General features: G+C 47.3%; 1 protein-coding gene across 1 annotated transcript in view; it reads right to left on the bottom strand.

The window, feature by feature from the left end:
* LOC147096586 (NACHT, LRR and PYD domains-containing protein 3-like) overlaps nt 1-18,700 on the bottom strand; it is a 193,048-nt gene that overhangs the window by 12,103 nt on the left and 162,245 nt on the right. Inside the window, exons 7-9 of the mRNA XM_085973844.1 lie at nt 17,261-17,432; nt 17,094-17,159; nt 4,019-5,756 (exon numbers count right to left, since the gene is read on the bottom strand). Coding sequence (XP_085829970.1) covers nt 4,019-5,756; nt 17,094-17,159; nt 17,261-17,432 — 1,976 coding nt within the window. The remainder of the gene's footprint in view (nt 1-4,018; nt 5,757-17,093; nt 17,160-17,260; nt 17,433-18,700) is intronic.

Here is an 18,700-nt window from a genome sequence, read left to right as displayed (position 1 = left end):
GTAATAGATGGCAGGTGAACTTGAGATATCAGAAGCTATCTGTTAATGGTGAGAGAGGTTGTTCCAATGAGGTGACACTGGATAGAGAGTTTGCTCCAAACACTTGCAACCTGCATAAAGCTCAATCTGTCTTCCAAATGCAGTAAGCAACAGCTTCTGAGCTTGGAAAGTGAACAACTGTGAGATGGGAGCTTTTATAGCACATTTCCAGCTGTCAAGTAATGAAATGATTCCATGGCCTTTCAAATCCCGCCCTGGTTACCTGACGTGATCCCCGAGCAGCGTGGACCACAGGAACATAGGGTCTGATGAAAGGGAGGAACTGAAAGAAATCAGTATTTGTCGGGAAATGGTGTTAGGGAAATTGATGGGATTGAAGGCCGATAAATCCCCAGGGCCTGATAATCTACATCCTAGGGTACTTAAGGAAGTGGCCCTAGAAATAGTAGATGCATTGCTGATCATCTGCCAACATTTGATGGAATCTGGAACAGTACCCATGGATTGGAGGGTAGCTAATGTTACCCCACTGTTCAAAAAAGGTGGTAGAGAGAAAACAGGGAATTACACCGGTAAGCCTGACATCGGTAGTGAGGAAAATGCTAGAGTCCATTATAAAAGATGCAATAGCAGAGCACTTGGAAAACAGTGACAGGATCGGACAAAGTCAACATGGATTTACAAAAGGTAAATCGTGCTTGAATAATCTACTGGAATTTTTTGAGGATGTAACTAGTAAAATAGATAAGGGAGAACCAGTGGATGTGGTGTATTTGGACTTTCAGAAAGCTTTCGATAAGGTCCCACATGAGAGATTAGCGTGTAAAGTTAAGGCACATGGGATTGGGGGCAAGGTGTTGACTTGGATAGAGAACTGGTTGGCAGATAGAAAGCAAAAAGAGTTGGAATAAACGGGTCTTTTTCTGAGAGGCAGGCAGTGACTAGTGGGGTACCGCAGGGATCGGTCCTTGGACCCCAGCTATTCACAATATATATTAATGATCTAGACAAGGGAACTAGATGTAATATCTCCAAATTTGCAGATGACACAAAGCTGGGTGGGCGTGTGTGTTGTGAGGAGGATGCCGAGGAACTACAGGATGATTTGGACAGGTTGGGTGATTGTATTGCATCTGCCATGCTTCTGCCCAATGTGGATGAATGTGAGGTTATCCACTTTGGTGTCAAAAACAGGAAGGCAGATTATTATCTGAATGGCAATAGATTGGGAGAAGGGGAAGTGCAATGAGACCTGGGTGTCCTTGTGCACCAGTCGCTGAAGGTAAGCATGCAGGTACAGCAGGCGGTTAAGAAGGCAAATGGTATGTTGGCCTTCATAGTGAGAGGGTTTGAGTACAGGAACAAGGATGTCTTGCTGCAGTTGTACAGGGCCTTGGTGAGACCACACCTTGAGTACTGTGTGCAGTTTTGGTCACCTCATCTGAGGAAGGATATTCTTGCCATGGAAGGAGTTCAGCGAAGATTCACCAGACTGATACCTGGGATGGCAGGAATGACGTATGAAGAGAAATTGGGTCGATTGGGCTTGTACTCGCTGGAGTTTAGAAGAATGAGAGGGGATCTCATTGAAATTTATAAAATTCTAACAGGACTAGACAGACTAGATGCAGGAAGGATGTTCCCGATGGCGGGGGAGTCCATAACCAGGGGTCACAGTCTAAGGATAAGGGGTAGACCTTTTAGGACAGAAATGAGGAGGAATTTCTTCACCCAGAGAGTGGTGAACCTGTGGAATTCTCTACCACAGAAGGCAGCAGAGGCCAATTCATTAAATATATTCAAGAAGGAGTTGGATATATTTCTTAAGGCTAAAGGGATCAAGGGGTATGGGGAGAAGGCAGGGACAGGGTACTGAATTTGGATGATCAGCCATGATCGCATTGAATGGCGGAGCAGGCTCGAGGGGCCGATTGGCCTACTCCTGCTCCTATCTTCTATGTTTCTATGTAAACTCTGAAGGCGAGCTGAAAATAGTTGTTACTGTAATCCTCTGTTAACAAGGTTATAATGACCTGAATTGCCTCCCCCGCCGCTACGTGTCGGGTCTGCTCTGCTCTGACAGACCCGACATTTGGGAAAGGCACGTGGTGGCGGGTTGACATCGGGGTCCCGACCCGCTGAGGAAAAATCCATTTTCCCACCCGACCCGCCACTGATCGCGCCCGCTGACCCCTGCGAAATTCCCCCCTCACTGGGAATGTATCTCACTCTGTCCAACTGCCCATATATTCAGGGACTGTCCGTTAATGTATTTATTAAATAAAGTGCTGTCTGTGTGGAGCCTTTAAATGTCCCTCAGTCCGGTCTCATTCCCTGATGATCAGAATTACCCTCCTGGAGCTCAGTGACCGGCCTCGTCATGTTTGGAGGAACTTGTCTCAGTTCTGCTGCTCCTTAAATCCCGGATTTTATGGGAATCGGTCGAATTTCCCAGAATTAAATGATAAAGCGGTGATTCCCTGTGCTTTCTACTCTGTGCATTACATTAATCTGTATAATAACTCGGGGTGAGTTATATTGTGAAACGCTCACTGCTGCTGTAAAATCCGCCCCCCAGGATTTTATATAACAAGGAGAATTAATTCTGAAATAAAAACAGGAAATGCTGGAAATACCCGGCAGGTCAGGCAGCATCTACAGAGAGAGAGAAACAGAGTTAATGTTTCAGGACAAGGACCCCTCGTCAGAACTGGAACAAGTTACAGATGTAACAGATGTTTAAGCAAGTGTCGGGGCCGGGAAAGGTGGGGGGAGCGGAGGACAGAACAAAAGGGAAGGTCTGTGATAGGGTGGAAGACAGGAGAGATTAAATGTGGAGGCTGGTGGGGTGAAAGGTGAAGACAAGGGGAACCTATCGTGGTTCTGGGAGGGAGGGGCAGGGGTGAGAGCAGAAGTGTGGGAAACAGAACAGACACGGTCAAGAGCCGCGTCAACCACGGTAGAGGGGAATCCTCGGTTGAGGGAAAAGGAAGACATGTCGGAAGCACTGGATGGAACGTGGCATCATCAGAAAAACTGGGAGAATGGGCCAGCGTCCTTACAGGAAGTGAGGTGGGAGGAAGTGTATTCCAGGTAGCTGTGGGAGTCAGGGGGCTTATAGTGAATGTTTGTCAATAGCAGCAAGAGAGTTTATTCTGTCCTGTTACAAGTTTTAAATGTCCCTGTGCTCCTAGTTTATAGGGGAGGGGAATCTCTCACTTTATTCCCATTAAACTGGCTCTACATTTATTTCGGGGTAACTGGCCCGGCAGTTTTTGGGGAATTTTTGAAGTTCCCTCCCCGAGCGGGGCCTCACACACAAGGTGTGGATTATGGGGTATTCTCGGGTTCACTGCCCCCGGTTTACCCAGGAGCCGCCCGCTGTGTGCGAGGCCCCACCGCTGGCCGGTGTGTGTCTGTACTCCGGTTAGATTGGAACCTTTTCACCGGCAGGTTTAAGATCCTGAATATCAATCTTTACTCAATGTTCAGGACTGTGAATAATTGTAAACATTTACAGCTGAAAGAATTCCCGATTCCCCAATATTCCCAATCCAGGAAACTACCCCCTCGACAGGACACACCCTGCACGGTATTGGAGTAAATATCGAACTGTTAGTGATTTAAACTCGGGTTTCTCTCCTGTTTCTAGTTGAAATGGTGGATGTGGAAAATATTTTACATTAATTTTATCTTTACTGCCAGATTCTATTTTATGTTTATCTTCCGCTATCCAGTCTTATTAAATGTGACTTATTGTAATTATCAGACTCTCAGTGACCTGTATCTGCTGATCCGATAAAGACTGTAAAATCCCTACTTGTGAACAAGGATCCATTTTAGATTCTCCAGTCCTTAGGGAATTACTGACCGATCCTCTTATTATTGGTCATATTTGTGTTGAATCCGCTTCTCCCTGGTTTAACTGAACTGTTTGTTTCCCTACATTACGGAGCAACAACACAATCCGTGACTGTTCTACAATTCACCCAACAGTTAGAGACAAATAAACAGTTACCTCAACACCCGGCATTTGTGCAGTACGGGTCCCAGCCGCTGGAGTCCTTCACACTGAATGGAGCAGTCTCCTAGATCGAGGCTTTTTATTGTATCACAGAGTCCAATGATGTGAGACAGGACCGCACAGTCAATCGGGGTCAATGTCAATCTATTAAATGTAAGTGTTTCCACAGATCCCACTGTTTGCCGAGCCAGTGCTTTATTCTGAGACTCAAACAGGTAGTGGAATGTGTTCAGGAGGTCCCTTTGACCAGTTTCACTCCCTGTGTCTCCAATCTGTCCTTCAATCTTCTCCTTCACCCAGTCAATCACTCGGCAGGTGGTTTGATGAAGAAATCGACCCAGAAACTCCTCCAGGGGCCGAGCTGCCTGTGGGGAGGAGAGACCAGCAACAAAACGGAGAAATATCTCAAATCGCCCATCTTCCTTGCTGTGGGCTTCTCTGAGGAGTTTCAGGATGTCCCCAGGATCTGGAGTCAGGAATTGTGCGAGTGCGGCTACAAACTCTTGGATGGTGAGGTGTGGGAATGTGTACACCACGCTCTGGACAGAATCATCTCTCTCCAGAAGTTCCATCATGAACCCAGACAGGAACTGGGAAGGTTGTAGATTGTACTTGATCAAATCTCCATTTCCAAACACAATCTTCTTCTCGGAGACTCCTGTGAAGGCCATCTCACCAAGCTTCAGTAACACATCACGGGGGCTTGCAATCTCTCGGCCATGGTTTTTCAGAATGTTGTAAATATAGTAGGAATATAGTTGGGTGATGGTCTTGGGAACTCGCTGCTGATTCCTGTCTCTTTGTGTAAAGAAGGGGCCCAGTGACAGACCGAGGATCAAGCAGTAGGAAGGGTTGTAGCACATTGTGTACAGGATCTCGTTCTCCTCCACGTGTTTGAAAACAGCTGCTGCCACCGTCTGATCTTCAAAAAACTTGTTGAAATATTCCTTCCGTTCTTCACCAACAAATCCCAGGATTTCAGCCCAGACACTGATCTCAGCCTTTTCCAATAAATGTAATGCAGTGGGGCGGCTGGTCACTAGCACTGAACATCCTGGGAGCAGCTTGTGCTGTATTAAACTGTACACAATGTCAGACACTTCACACCAGTCTTCAGGATCTGTGCACCTGTGCTGAGGTTCAGTATTTCTCCGATTGTCAGCAAAATCGATCCTGTCCTTGAATTCATCCAAACCATCGAATATAAACAGCAATCCCTTTGGGTTCTTCCAGAGCTCCCTAAGAATATTCCCAAAGTAAGGATACTGATCCAGTATCAGATTCCTCAGGTTTATTCTACAATTAATAGCGTTCAAATCCCGGAATTTAAAGCTGAAAACAAATTGAAAGTTTGGGTATATTTTCCCAGTGGCCCAGTCATGAACAATCTTTTGTACCATTGTTGTTTTTCCAATCCCTGGGACTCCGCTCACTGCTCCTGAACGCCCAGATTTGGATTCTCTCTGGGAAAAACTGCTGTGGAACAATTGATTAGTTCGTATTTTTTCCAGCACTCCCCAGAGATGTTGTTTTCTCCACTCTTCATGGTCTCGGCCTCTTGCCAGCAGTTCATGTTCTACAAGTGTCCGATCTCGAACAGTAGAAATGATCGTTAGTTCAGCGTATCGATCAACCAGCTGGAAAATCTTAACCTTCTCCTTTATTAGGATCGTGTTCAGTCTCAGTGTTTCAGTTTGTACCCGGAGTGTTTCCTTGTGTTTCTGTTGAACATCTTCAATTAGAACAGACAGAAAGTGGTTTCAATGTTAGTTGTATTGACAAAAAACAACTTCTCAATAACATTGAATGTTCAGTAAAATATTGCACGGTTTAATTCACAGCTTCAATAGACGTGCGTGTAGAAATTAAATCTCAGTTAATGGAAACCTCGCTTGAAAGCGAACAATGGTCGAGAAAAGTTTCAAATCCTCACTTGATTCTAATGTTCACTGAACATGGAGGTTTCAATGAAGGTGATATTTTCCCTCTGATGGTTAATACTCTCCGGCCTGTGCTGTGCTTTAGAAATCACATTACAAATCCACACATGATCCTGTTTATATGACAGTAGAAGTTCTAGTGGATCAAACTCTGAAACCGTCAGTGGTGATTCCCTTCTGAAGCAATGGAAAACGGGATTGATCGCTCACCGAGAGGGACAATGTGCAGAAGACCCGCCGTTAGTGTATCAGACCGTGGGCTGGTTATCTGTGTTAGTGTGTACACTGGGAGAGGGACAGACTGTGAATGGACAGAACTTGCACTGTTACTGTATCAGACCGTGGGCAGGTTATCTGGGTTAGTGTGTACACTGGGAGAGGGACAGACTGTGAATGGTCAGAACTTGCACTGTTACTGTATCAGACCGTGGGCAGGTTATCTGGGTTAGTGTGTACACTGGGAGAGGGACAGACTGTGAATGGACAGAACTTGCACTGTTACTGTATCAGACCGTGGGCAGGTTATCTGGGTTAGTGTGTACACTGGGAGAGGGACAGACTGTGAATGGACAGAACTTGCACTGTTACTGTATCAGACCGTGGGCAGGTTATCTGGGTTAGTGTGTACACTGGGAGAGGGGCAGACTGTGAATGGACAGAACTTGCACTGTTACTGTATCGGACCCTGGGCAGGTTATCTGGGTTAGTGTGTACACTGGGAGAGGGACAGACTGTGAATGGACAGAACTTGCACTGTTACTGTATCAGACCGTGGGCTGGTTATCTGGGTTAGTGTGTACACTGGGAGAGGGGCAGACTGTGAATGGACAGAACTTGCACTGTTACTGTATCAGACCGTGGGCAGGTTATCTGGGTTAGTGTGTACACTGGGAGAGGGACAGACTGTGAATGGACAGAACTTGCACTGTTACTGTATCAGACCGTGGGCTGGTTATCTGGGTTAGTGTGTACACTGGGAGAGGGACAGACTGTGAATGGACAGAACTTGCACTGTTACTGTATCAGACCGTGGGCAGGTTATCTGTGTTAGTGTGTACACTGGGAGAGGGACAGACTGTGAATGGACAGAACTTGCACTGTTAGTGTATCAGACCGTGGGCTGGTTATCTGGGTTAGTGTGTACACTGGGAGAGGGACAGACTGTGAATGGACAGAACTTGCACTGTTAATGTATCAGACCGTGGGCAGGTTATCTGGGTTAGTGTGTACACTGGGGGAGGGACAGACTGTGAATGGACAGAACTTGCACTGTTACTGTATCAGACCGTGGGCAGGTTATCTGGGTTAGTGTGTACACTGGGAGAGGGACAGACTGTGAATGGGCAGAACTTGCACTGTTACTGTATCAGACCGTGGGCAGGTTATCTGGGTTAGTGTGTACACTGGGAGAGGGACAGACTGTGAATGGACAGAACTTGCACTGTTACTGTATCAGACCGTGGGCTGGTTATCTGGGTTAGTGTGTTCACTGGGAGAGGGACAGACTGTGAATGGACAGAACTTGCACTGTTACTGTATCAGACCGTGGGCAGGTTATCTGGGTTAGTGTGTACACTGGGAGAGGGACAGACTGTGAATGGACAGAACTTGTACTGTTACTGTATCAGACCGTGGGCAGGTTATCTGGGTTAGTGTGTACACGGGGAGAGGGACAGACTGTGAATGGACAGAACTTGCACTGTTACTGTATCAGACCGTGGGCAGGTTATCTGGGTTAGTGTGTACACTGGGAGAGGGACAGACTGTGAATGGACAGAACTTGCACTGTTACTGTATCAGACCGTGGGCTGGTTATCTGGGTTAGTGTGTACACTGGGAGAGGGACAGACTGTGAATGGACAGAACTTGCACTGTTACTGTATCAGACCGTGGGCAGGTTATCTGGGTTAGTGTACACACTGGGAGAGGGACAGACTGTGAATGGACAGAACTTGCACTGTAACTGTATCAGACCGTGGGCAGGTTATCTGGGTTAGTGTGTACACGGGGAGAGGGACAGACTGTGAATGGACAGAACTTGCACTGTTACTGTATCAGACCGTGGGCAGGTTATCTGGGTTAGTGCGTACACTGGGAGAGGGACAGACAGTGAATGGACAGAACTTGCACTGTTACTGTATCAGACCGTGGGCAGGTTATCTGTGTTAGTGTGTACACTGGGAGAGGGACAGACTGTGAATGGACAGAACTTGCACTGTTACTGTATCAGACCGTGGGCAGGTTATCTGGGTTAGTGTGTACACTGGGAGAGGGACAGACTGTGAATGGACAGAACTTGCACTGTTACTGTATCAGACCGTTTGCAGGTTATCTGGGTTAGTGTGTACACAGGGAGAGGGACAGACTGTGAATGGACAGAACTTGCACTGTTACTGTATCAGACCGTGGGCAGGTTATCTGGGTTAGTGTGTACACTGGGAGAGGGACAGACTGTGAATGGACAGGACTTGCACTGTTACTGTATCAGACCGTGGGCAGGTTATCTGGGTTAGTGTGTACACTGGGAGAGGGACAGACTGTGAATGGACAGAACTTGCACTGTTACTGTATCAGACCGTGGGCAGGTTATCTGGGTTAGTGTGTACACTGGGAGAGTGTCACACTGTGAATGGACAGAACTTGCACTGTTACTGTATCAGACCATGGGCAGGTTATCTGGGGTAGTGTGTACACTGGGGGAGGGACAGACTGTGAATGGACAGAACTTGCACTGTTACTGTATCAGACTGTGGGCAGGTTATCTGGGTTAGTGTGTACACTGGGAGAGGGACAAACTGTGAATGGACAGAACTTGCACTGTTACTGTATCAGACCGTGGGCAGGTTATCTGGGTTAGTGTGTACACTGGGAGAGGGACAGACTGTGAATGGACAGAACTTGCACTGTTACTGTATCAGACCGTGGGCAGGTTATCTGGGTTAGTGTGTACACTGGGAGAGGGACAGACTGTGAATGGACAGAACTTGCACTGTTACTGTATCAGACCGTGGGCAGGTTATCTGGGTTAGTGTGTACACTGGGAGAGGGACAGACTGTGAATGGACAGAACTTGCACTGTTACTGTATCAGACCGTGGGCAGGTTATCTGGGTTAGTGTGTACACTGGGAGAGGGACAGACTGTGAATGGACAGAACTTGCACTGTTACTGTATCAGACCGTGGGCAGGTTATCTGGGTTAGTGTGTACACTGGGAGAGGGACAGACTGTGAATGGACAGAACTTGCACTGTTACTGTATCAGACCGTGGGCAGGTTATCTGTGTTAGTGTGTACACTGGGAGAGGGACAAACTGTGAATGGACAGAACTTGCACTGTTACTGTATCAGACCGTGGGCAGGTTATCTGGGGTAGTGTGTACACTGGGAGAGGGACAGACTGTGAATGGACAGAACTTACACTGTTACTGTATCAGACCGTGGGCAGGTTATCTGGGTTAGTGTGTACACTGGGAGAGGAACAGACTGTGAATGGACAGAACTTGCACTGTTACTGTATCAGACCGTGGGCAGGTTACCTGGGTTAGTGTGTACACTGGGAGAGGGACAGACTGTGAATGGACGGAAGTTCCACCATTTGTCTATCAGACCCTGGGCAGGTATTGTGTGCCCTTCTAATCACAGGAATATTATTATTGAAATGGTGAAAGTGCAAAGGGAAATACGATGACTGTGTGTCAGGAATTGATCAGAATATCTAATCGAAGTCACAAACTTAATGCCGGAATGAGATTCATAAAGAACACAATTAATTAAGGGAAAACTGACTAACTCGCCAGGAGTAAGAAGGGAAATCAGGGTAATATTTTTCACTGAAGGGTAGTAGAGTGGGAGACCAGTTACCAGGGAGGACACTAAGGGGCAGTGTGATTGGGGACAAGAGACAATTGGTTGTGTTTCTGTGTGAAATCAGGGTAATATTTTTCACTGAAGGGCAGTAGAGTGGGAGACCAGTTACCAGGGAGGACACTAAGGGGCAGTGTGATTGGGGACAAGAGACAATTGGTTGTGTTTCTGTGTGAAATCAGGGTAATATTTCTCACTGAAGGGTAGTAGAGTGGGAGACCAGTTACCAGGGAGGACACTAAGGGGCAGTGTGATTGGGGACAAGAGACAATTGGTTGTGTTTCTGTGTGAAATCAGGGTAATATTTCTCACTGAAGGGTAGTAGAGTGGGAGACCAGTTACCAGGGAGGACACTAAGGGGCAGTGTGATTGGGGACAAGAGACAATTGGTTGTGTTTCTGTGTGAAATCAGGGTAATATTTTTCACTGAAGGGTAATAGAGTGGGAGACCAGTTACCAGGGAGGACACTAAGGGGCAGTGTGATTGGGGACAAGAGACAATTGGTTGTGTTTCTGTGTGAAATCAGGGTAATATTTTTCACTGAAGGGTAGTAGAGTGGGAGACCAGTTACCAGGGAGGACACTAAGGGGCAGTGTGATTGGGGACAAGAGACAATTGGTTGTGTTTCTGTGTGAAATCAGGGTAATATTTTTCACTGAAGGGTAGTAGAGTGGGAGACCAGTTACCAGGGAGGACACTAAGGGGCAGTGTGATTGGGGACAAGAGACAATTGGTTGTGTTTCTGTGTGAAATCAGGGTAATATTTTTCACTGAAGGGTAGTAGAGTGGGAGACCAGTTACCAGGGAGGACACTAAGGGGCAGTGTGATTGGGGACAGGAGACAATTGGTTGTGTTTCTGTGTGAAATCAGGGTAATATTTTTCACTGAAGGGTAGTAGAGTGGGAGACCAGTTACCAGGGAGGACACTAAGGGGCAGTGTGATTGGGGACAAGAGACAATTGGTTGTGTTTCTGTGTGAAATCAGGGTAATATTTTTCACTGAAGGGTAATAGAGTGGGAGACCAGTTACCAGGGAGGACACTAAGGGGCAGTGTGATTGGGGACAAGAGACAATTGGTTGTGTTTCTGTGTGAAATCAGGGTAATATTTCTCACTGAAGGGTAGTAGAGTGGGAGACCAGTTACCAGGGAGGACACTAAGGGGCAGTGTGATTGGGGACAAGAGACAACTGGTTGTGTTTCTGTGTGAAATCAGGGTAATATTTCTCACTGAAGGGTAGTAGAGTGGGAGACCAGTTACCAGGGAGGACACTAAGGGGCAGTGTGATTGGGGACAAGAGACAATTGGTTGTGTTTCTGTGTGAAATCAGGGTACTATTTCTCACTGAAGGGTAGTAGAGTGGGAGACCAGTTACCAGGGAGGACACTAAGGGGCAGTGTGATTGGGGACAAGAGACAATTGGTTGTGTTTCTGTGTGAAATCAGGGTAATATTTCTCACTGAAGGGTAGTAGAGTGGGAGACCAGTTACCAGGGAGGACACTAAGGGGCAGTGTGATTGGGGACAAGAGACAATTGGTTGTGTTTCTGTGTGAAATCAGGGTAATATTTTTCACTGAAGGGTAGTAGAGTGGGAGACCAGTTACCAGGGAGGACACTAAGGGGCAGTGTGATTGGGGACAAGAGACAATTGGTTGTGTTTGTGTGTGAAATCAGGGTAATATTTTTCACTGAAGGGTAGTAGAGTGGGAGACCAGTTACCAGGGAGGACACTAAGGGGCAGTGTGATTGGGGACAAGAGACAATTGGTTGTGTTTGTGTGTGAAATCAGGGTAATATTTTTCACTGAAGGGTAGTAGAGTGGGAGACCAGTTACCAGGGAGGACACTAAGGGGCAGTGTGATTGGGGACAAGAGACAATTGGTTGTGTTTCTGTGTGAAATCAGGGTAATATTTCTCACTGAAGGGTAGTAGAGTGGGAGACCAGTTACCAGGGAGGACACTAAGGGGCAGTGTGATTGGGGACAAGAGACAATTGGTTGTGTTTCTGTGTGAAATCAGGGTAATATTTTTCACTGAAGGGTAGTAGAGTGGGAGACCAGTTACCAGGGAGGACACTAAGGGGCAGTGTGATTGGGGACAAGAGACAATTGGTTGTGTTTCTGTGTGAAATCAGGGTAATATTTTTCACTGAAGGGTAGTAGAGTGGGAGACCAGTTACCAGGGAGGACACTAAGGGGCAGTGTGATTGGGGACAAGAGACAATTGGTTGTCTTTCTGTGGATAAGCTGAAGAGAGGAAGGCGAGTTCATCTCGAACAGGGACAGACTGGTTTGGACCAAAGTAGCCTTGTGTTCCCCTAAACATCCTCCTGTTGTGTTTCAGAAAATGCGATCAGCTTTCAGTAATTTTACATTTATATTATTTTTAGATAACAGTCTCATCAGATAACCGATCAGAATCAGAACTAGAACTACCGCCCACTTCACTCAGTATTACGTTAGGGAAGACAGACTTCATTTCAACAGTTACTATTATTAAACTCCATCGTTTCATTTGGATACGAGTTGCCGATAATGTAGTTTTGAAAATTATAAATATGTTTGTGATAATAATTAAATTGGGATTCAAAATCCCCCTGAATGAAATAACGGTTCTTTCAGTACAACAAGATTCTCTGTGCCTAGTTTGTCTGTTTTACTGCCAGAGGTAATCGGCACAGTCAATTTCAAATCACCCAGAACATGACCTATTGCTCATGTTCCTCCTCAGTGAATGTTTGATTGTGAAACTCTGAGCATCTTCTCAGATTAGAGCGAACACTATCGGATGTTCATGAGGTGATGTACAATGGTAATGCTTCACCTTTTCCCAATTCTCCAACACTGACCACAGTTTGTGCTGAATAGCTGCCCAGGGGCAGAGATAACATCCACATCAGGCACAAAGGCATTCGTTTCACACGGTATAATGATCTGGCCAGGTGTGTGTGGGGTTTCACAGTGTATCAGGATCCTGCCAGGTGTGTATGGGGTTTCACAGTGTATCGGGATCCTGCCAGGTGTGTGTGGGGTTTCACAGTGTATCGGGATCCTGCCTGGTGTGTATGGGGTTTCACAGTGTATCAGGATCCTGCCAGGTGTGTATGGGGTTTCACAGTGTATCAGGATCCTGCCAGGTGTGTATGAGGTTTCACAGTGTATCAGGATCCTGCCAGGTGTGTATGGGGTTTCACAGTGTATCAGGATCCTGCCAGGTGTGTATGGGGTTTCACAGTGTATCAGGATCCTGCCAGGTGTGTGTGGGGTTTCACAGTGTATCAGGATCCTGCCAGGTGTGTATGGGGTTTCCCAGTGTATCAGGATCCTGCCAGGTGTGTGTGGGGTTTCACAGTGTATCAGAATCCTGCCAGGTGTGTATGGGGTTTCACAGTGTATCAGGATCCTGCCAGGTGTGTATGTGGTTTCACAGGGTATCAGGATCCTGCCAGGTGTGTGTGGGGTTTCACAGTGTATCAGGATCCTGCCAGGTGTGTATGGTGTTTCACAGTGTATCAGGATCCTGCCAGGTGTGTATGGGGTTTCACAGTGTATCAGGATCCTGCCAGGTGTGTATGGGGTTTCACAGTGTATCAGGATCCTGCCAGGTGTGTATGGGGTTTCAGTGTATCAGGATCCTGCCAGGTGTGTATGGGGTTTCACAGTGTATCAGGATCCTGCCAGGTGTGTGTGGGGTTTTACAGTGTATCAGGATACTGCCAGGTGTGTGTGGGGTTTCACAGTGTATCGGGATCCTGCCAGGTGTGTATGGGGTTTCACAGTGTATCAGGATCCTGCCAGGTGTGTATGGGGTTTCACAGTGTATCAGGATTCTGCCAGGTGTGTATGGGGTTTCACAGTGTATCAGGATCCTGCCAGGTGTGTATGGGGTTTCACAGTGTATCAGGATCCTGCCAGGTGTGTGTGGGGTTTCACCGTGTATCAGGATCCTGCCAGGTGTGTATGGGGTTTCACAGTGTATCAGGGTTCTGCCAGGTGTGTATGGGGTTTCACAGTGTATCGGGATCCTGCCAGGTGTGTATGGGGTTTCACCGTGTATCAGGATCCTGCCAGGTGTGTATGGGGTTTCACACGGTATAATGATCTGGCCAGGTGTGTATGGGGTTTCCCAGTGTATCGGGATCCTGCCAGGTGTGTGTGGGGTTTCACACGGTATAATGATCTGGCCAGGTGTGTATGGGGTTTCACAGTGTATCAGGATCCTGCCAGGTGTGTATGGGGTTTCACAGTGTATCGGGATCCTGCCAGGTGTGTATGGGGTTTCACCGTGTATCAGGATCCTGCCAGGTGTGTATGGGGTTTCACACGGTATAATGATCTGGCCAGGTGTGTATGGGGTTTCCCAGTGTATCAGGATCCTGCCAGGTGTGTATGGGGTTTCACAGTGTATCAGGATCCTGCCAGGTGTGTATGGGGTTTCACAGTGTATCTGTCTAGCAGGATCCTGCCAGGTGTGTATGGGGTTACACAGTGTATCAGGATCCTGCCAGGTGTGTATGGGGTTTCACAGTGTATCGGGATCCTGCCAGGTGTGTATGGGGTTTCACAGTGTATCAGGATCCTGCCAGGTGTGTATGGGGTTTCACAGTGTATCTGTCTAGCAGGATCCTGCCAGGTGTGTATGGGGTTTCACAGTGTATCGGGATCCTGCCAGGTGCGTATGGGGTTTCACAGTGTATCGGGATCCTGCCAGGTGTGTATGGGGTTTCACAGTGTATCGGGATCCTGCCAGGTGTGTATGGGGTTTCACAGTGTATCAGGATCCTGCCAGGTGTGTATGGGGTTTCACAGTGTATCAGGATCCTGCCAGGTGTGTATGGGGTTTCACAGTGTATCGGGATCCTGCCAGGTGTGTGTGGGGTTTCACAGTGTATCAGGATCCTGTCAGGTGCGTATGGGGTTTCACAGTGTATCAGGATCCTGCCAGGTGCGTATGGGGTTTCACAGTGTATCAGGATCCTGCCAGGTGTGTATGGGGTTTCACCGTGTATCAGGATCCTGCCAGGTGTGTATGGGAGTTACACAGTATATCAGATTCCTTCCAAGTGTGTATGGGGTTTCACAGTGTATCAGGATCCTGCCAGGTGTGTATGGGGTTTCACAGTGTATCAGGATCCTGCCAGGTGTGTATGGGGTTTCAGTGTATCAGGATCCTGCCAGGTGTGTATGGGGTTTCACAGTGTATCAGGATCCTGCCAGGTGTGTATGGGGTTTCACAGTGTATCAGGATCCTGCCAGGTGTGTATGGGGTTTCACATTGTATCAGGATCCTGCCAGGTGTGTATGGGGTTTCACAGTGTATCGGGATCCTGCCAGGTGTGTATGGGGTTTCACAGTGTATCGGGATCCTGCCAGGTGTGTATGGGGTTTCACAGTGTATCAGGATCCTGCCAGGTGTGTATGGGGTTTCACAGTGTATCAGGATCCTGCCAGGTGTGTATGGGGTTTCACAGTGTATCTGTCTAGCAGGATCCTGCCAGGTGTGTATGGGGTTACACAGTGTATCAGGATCCTGCCAGGTGTGTATGGGGTTTCACAGTGTATCGGGATCCTGCCAGGTGTGTATGGGGTTTCACAGTGTATCTGTCTAGCAGGATCCTGCCAGGTCTGTATGGGGTTTCACAGTGTATCGGGATCCTGCCAGGTGTGTATGGGGTTTCAGTGTATCAGGATCCTGCCAGGTGTGTATGGGGTTTCACAGTGTATCTGTCTAGCAGGATCCTGCCAGGTGTGTATGGGGTTACACAGTGTATCAGGATCCTGCCAGGTGTGTATGGGGTTTCACAGTGTATCGGGATCCTGCCAGGTGTGTATGGGGTTTCACAGTTTATCAGGATCCTGCCAGGTGTGTATGGGGTTTCACAGTGTATCTGTCTAGCAGGATCCTGCCAGGTCTGTGTGGGGTTTCACAGTGTATCGGGATCCTGCCAGGTGCGTATGGGGTTTCACAGTGTATCGGGATCCTGCCAGGTGTGTATGGGGTTTCACAGTGTATCAGGATCCTGCCAGGTGTGTATGGGGTTTCGCAGTGTATCAGGATCCTGCCAGGTGTGTATGGGGTTTCAGTGTATCAGGATCCTGCCAGGTGTGTATGGGGTTTCACAGTGTATCAGGATCCTGCCAGGTGTGTATGGGGTTTCACAGTGTATCAGGATCCTGCCAGGTGTGTATGGGGTTTCAGTGTATCAGGATCCTGCCAGGTGTGTATGGGGTTTCACTGTGTATCAGGATCCTGCCAGGTGTGTTTGGGGTTTCACCGTGTATCAGGATCCTGCCAGGTGTGTATGGGGTTTCACAGTGTATCAGGATCCTGCCAGGTGTGTGTGGGGTTTCACAGTGTATCAGGATCCTGCCAGGTGTGTGTGGGGTTTCACAGTGTATCAGGATCCTGCCTGGTGTGTGTGGGGTTTCACAGTGTATCGGGATCCTGCCAGGTGTGTATGGGGTTTCACAGTGTATCAGGATCCTGCCAGGTGTGTATGGGGTTTCACAGTGTATCAGGATCCTGCCAGGTGTGTGTGGGGTTTCACAGTGTATCAGGATCCTGCCAGGTGTGTGTGGGGTTTCACAGTGTATCAGGATCCTGCCAGGTGTGTGTGGGGTTTCACAGTGTATCAGGATCCTGCCAGGTGTGTGTGGGGTTTCACAGTGTATCAGGATCCTGCCAGGTGTGTGTGGGGTTTCACAGTGTATCAGGATCCTGCCAGGTGTGTATGGGGTTTCACAGTGTATCAGGATCCTGCCAGGTGTGTGTGGGGTTTCACAGTGTATCAGGATCCTGCCAGGTGTGTGTGGGGTTTCACAGTGTATCAGGATCCTGCCAGGTGTGTGTGGGGTTTCACAGTGTATCAGGATCCTGCCAGGTGTGTGTGGGGTTTCACAGTGTATCGGGATCCTGCCAGGTGTGTGTGGGGTTTCACAGTGTATCAGGATCCTGCCAGGTGTGTGTGGGGTTTCACAGTGTATCGGGATCCTGCCAGGTGTATGCGATGTGTGTTGCAATAACTGGAGCGTACAAGACCTGCAAATTTACCAATAATTCAACTTTCGGCATTATTTGTAATTTGAATCTATGCAGAACTTTTGTGGATTAATCACAAATCCAGATAATGTTCAATCTTATTTCCTTAGCCTTTGAACTTCTCATTCACAGCTTCGGACAATTTTTATAAACAATCGGCTCGAGTCAAATATTTGGATTCTATCGTGAGATAAACGGTTTGAAATCTCCATTTCATCACTTACCTCTCAGGTGTCTGGGTACTTCGGATAAACCTCGTGTGATGTTCATGTAATCAAATGGTTCAGAACCTGTTTAAATCAATTAGTGTTCATGAAATCAGATCTGTGTAATATTATAGTGAAATCCTGTTTGAATGTGAATTTGAATTCAGCGTGTGATTTTACCGTACCAAGTTCCTGTATTTCTTTCAGTATTTTGTCCAGCTTTGGTACCCCATGGCGCATTTTCACAAAGGATTCCCACATCACCCTTCGGGCCCGAGAGCCTTTCTCCATCACCAGAGTTAGGAGAAGTTTGGAACTGTCCGCCCGGTTTCCCTTCTCCACGAGCTCAGTGACTTTCTATAAAGAACAATAATGAATATATTGAGGAGCTGAGTGAAAGATAAACACCGAGAATGAGAAGGAAAGGATCTGCTCAGTGATGGGATCTCCCAGTTGTTGAGCACAGGAAGCAGTCACTGTGCCGGGTTCTGATCCATTCTGAACATTGGCTGAATATTCTGTAAACATCTTGATTCAGTCATTAACGGCAAAGAAATTTGATGAATTATAGTTCTCGGAGAGTGAGTATTCACTGAGAATCTGCAGCAGTTTTAATGTGATTATTTGTCTCTGTCCCTCAGTGTCCAACATGACATCAGATTACTGACTGACAATATGATAGACTCCTTTCTCTCAGTTTTTCCTGGTGCTGCACTTTGTGATTTCCCGAGAAATAAAAAAGCAGCGAGTCAGAACTCTAGTGGCAGGGAAGGAACAAATCGGAAGTGAAAGAAACAGCTAGAAAACTGCCTGAGAAATTACACTGACTATTCGAATCAATCACTGTTGGTGTTGGGCTGGAGAATCGACCAATAAAAATAATGAAAAATCTAATCGCTTTCCCCCCGGTAATTGAAATGTCCGACACCCGTTATTTTACACATCCGCTGCCGGTATGAAACCTCGGTAACCGGGAACAGATATCCAGCAATGGGGTTGGTGTAGTCAGGACTTTCATCATCAAAGATTACATTTATATAACACCTTTAATGCAGAAAAGAAAGCGTCGAAAGGCACTTCACAGAGGTGCAATCAGACAATGGACAGAGAGATGGCGAGGTGTGGAGAACGATAGCCTGTTGGTTATGTTACTGGACGAGTAATCCAAAGGTAACAGTTCAAATATCATCGTGGCGATTTCATGAATTTGAAACATTTCAAAATATAAAGCTGGTATTAGTAAAGATTGTCGTAAAACCCAATGCCCTTTACGCCTGGTCTATACGTGACTCCAGTCCTTCGCCAATGTGGTGGCCTCTGAAATGGCCGAGAAAGCCCTTACAAAAGAAAGATACGGACGAATAAAACCAGGCGGACCGCTCGGCTTCAGCATTGGATTCGTATACAGCGAAGGAACACCCAGCCCAGTCAACCCTGCAAAGCCCTCCTCACTAACTCCTGGGGACTGGTGCCAAAGTAGGGAGAAGTGGACCACACATTAGTCAACCAACTGTGTGACGTAGTGATACATTTAAAATCATAGTTATTCGGCAACGTCCCAGGAACCTCCATCAGCAGTCATCGGACAGGACAGACCCACCAGTGGCGGGGCGCAGTGATATACC

This window comes from Somniosus microcephalus, unplaced genomic scaffold (genome assembly GCF_052327205.1).
Source record: "Somniosus microcephalus isolate GS21.2 unplaced genomic scaffold, FLI_Smic_1.0 unresolved_chr1, whole genome shotgun sequence".
Taxonomy (NCBI): domain Eukaryota; kingdom Metazoa; phylum Chordata; class Chondrichthyes; order Squaliformes; family Somniosidae; genus Somniosus; species Somniosus microcephalus.
This window is presented reverse-complemented; position numbering and strand designations above follow the sequence as displayed.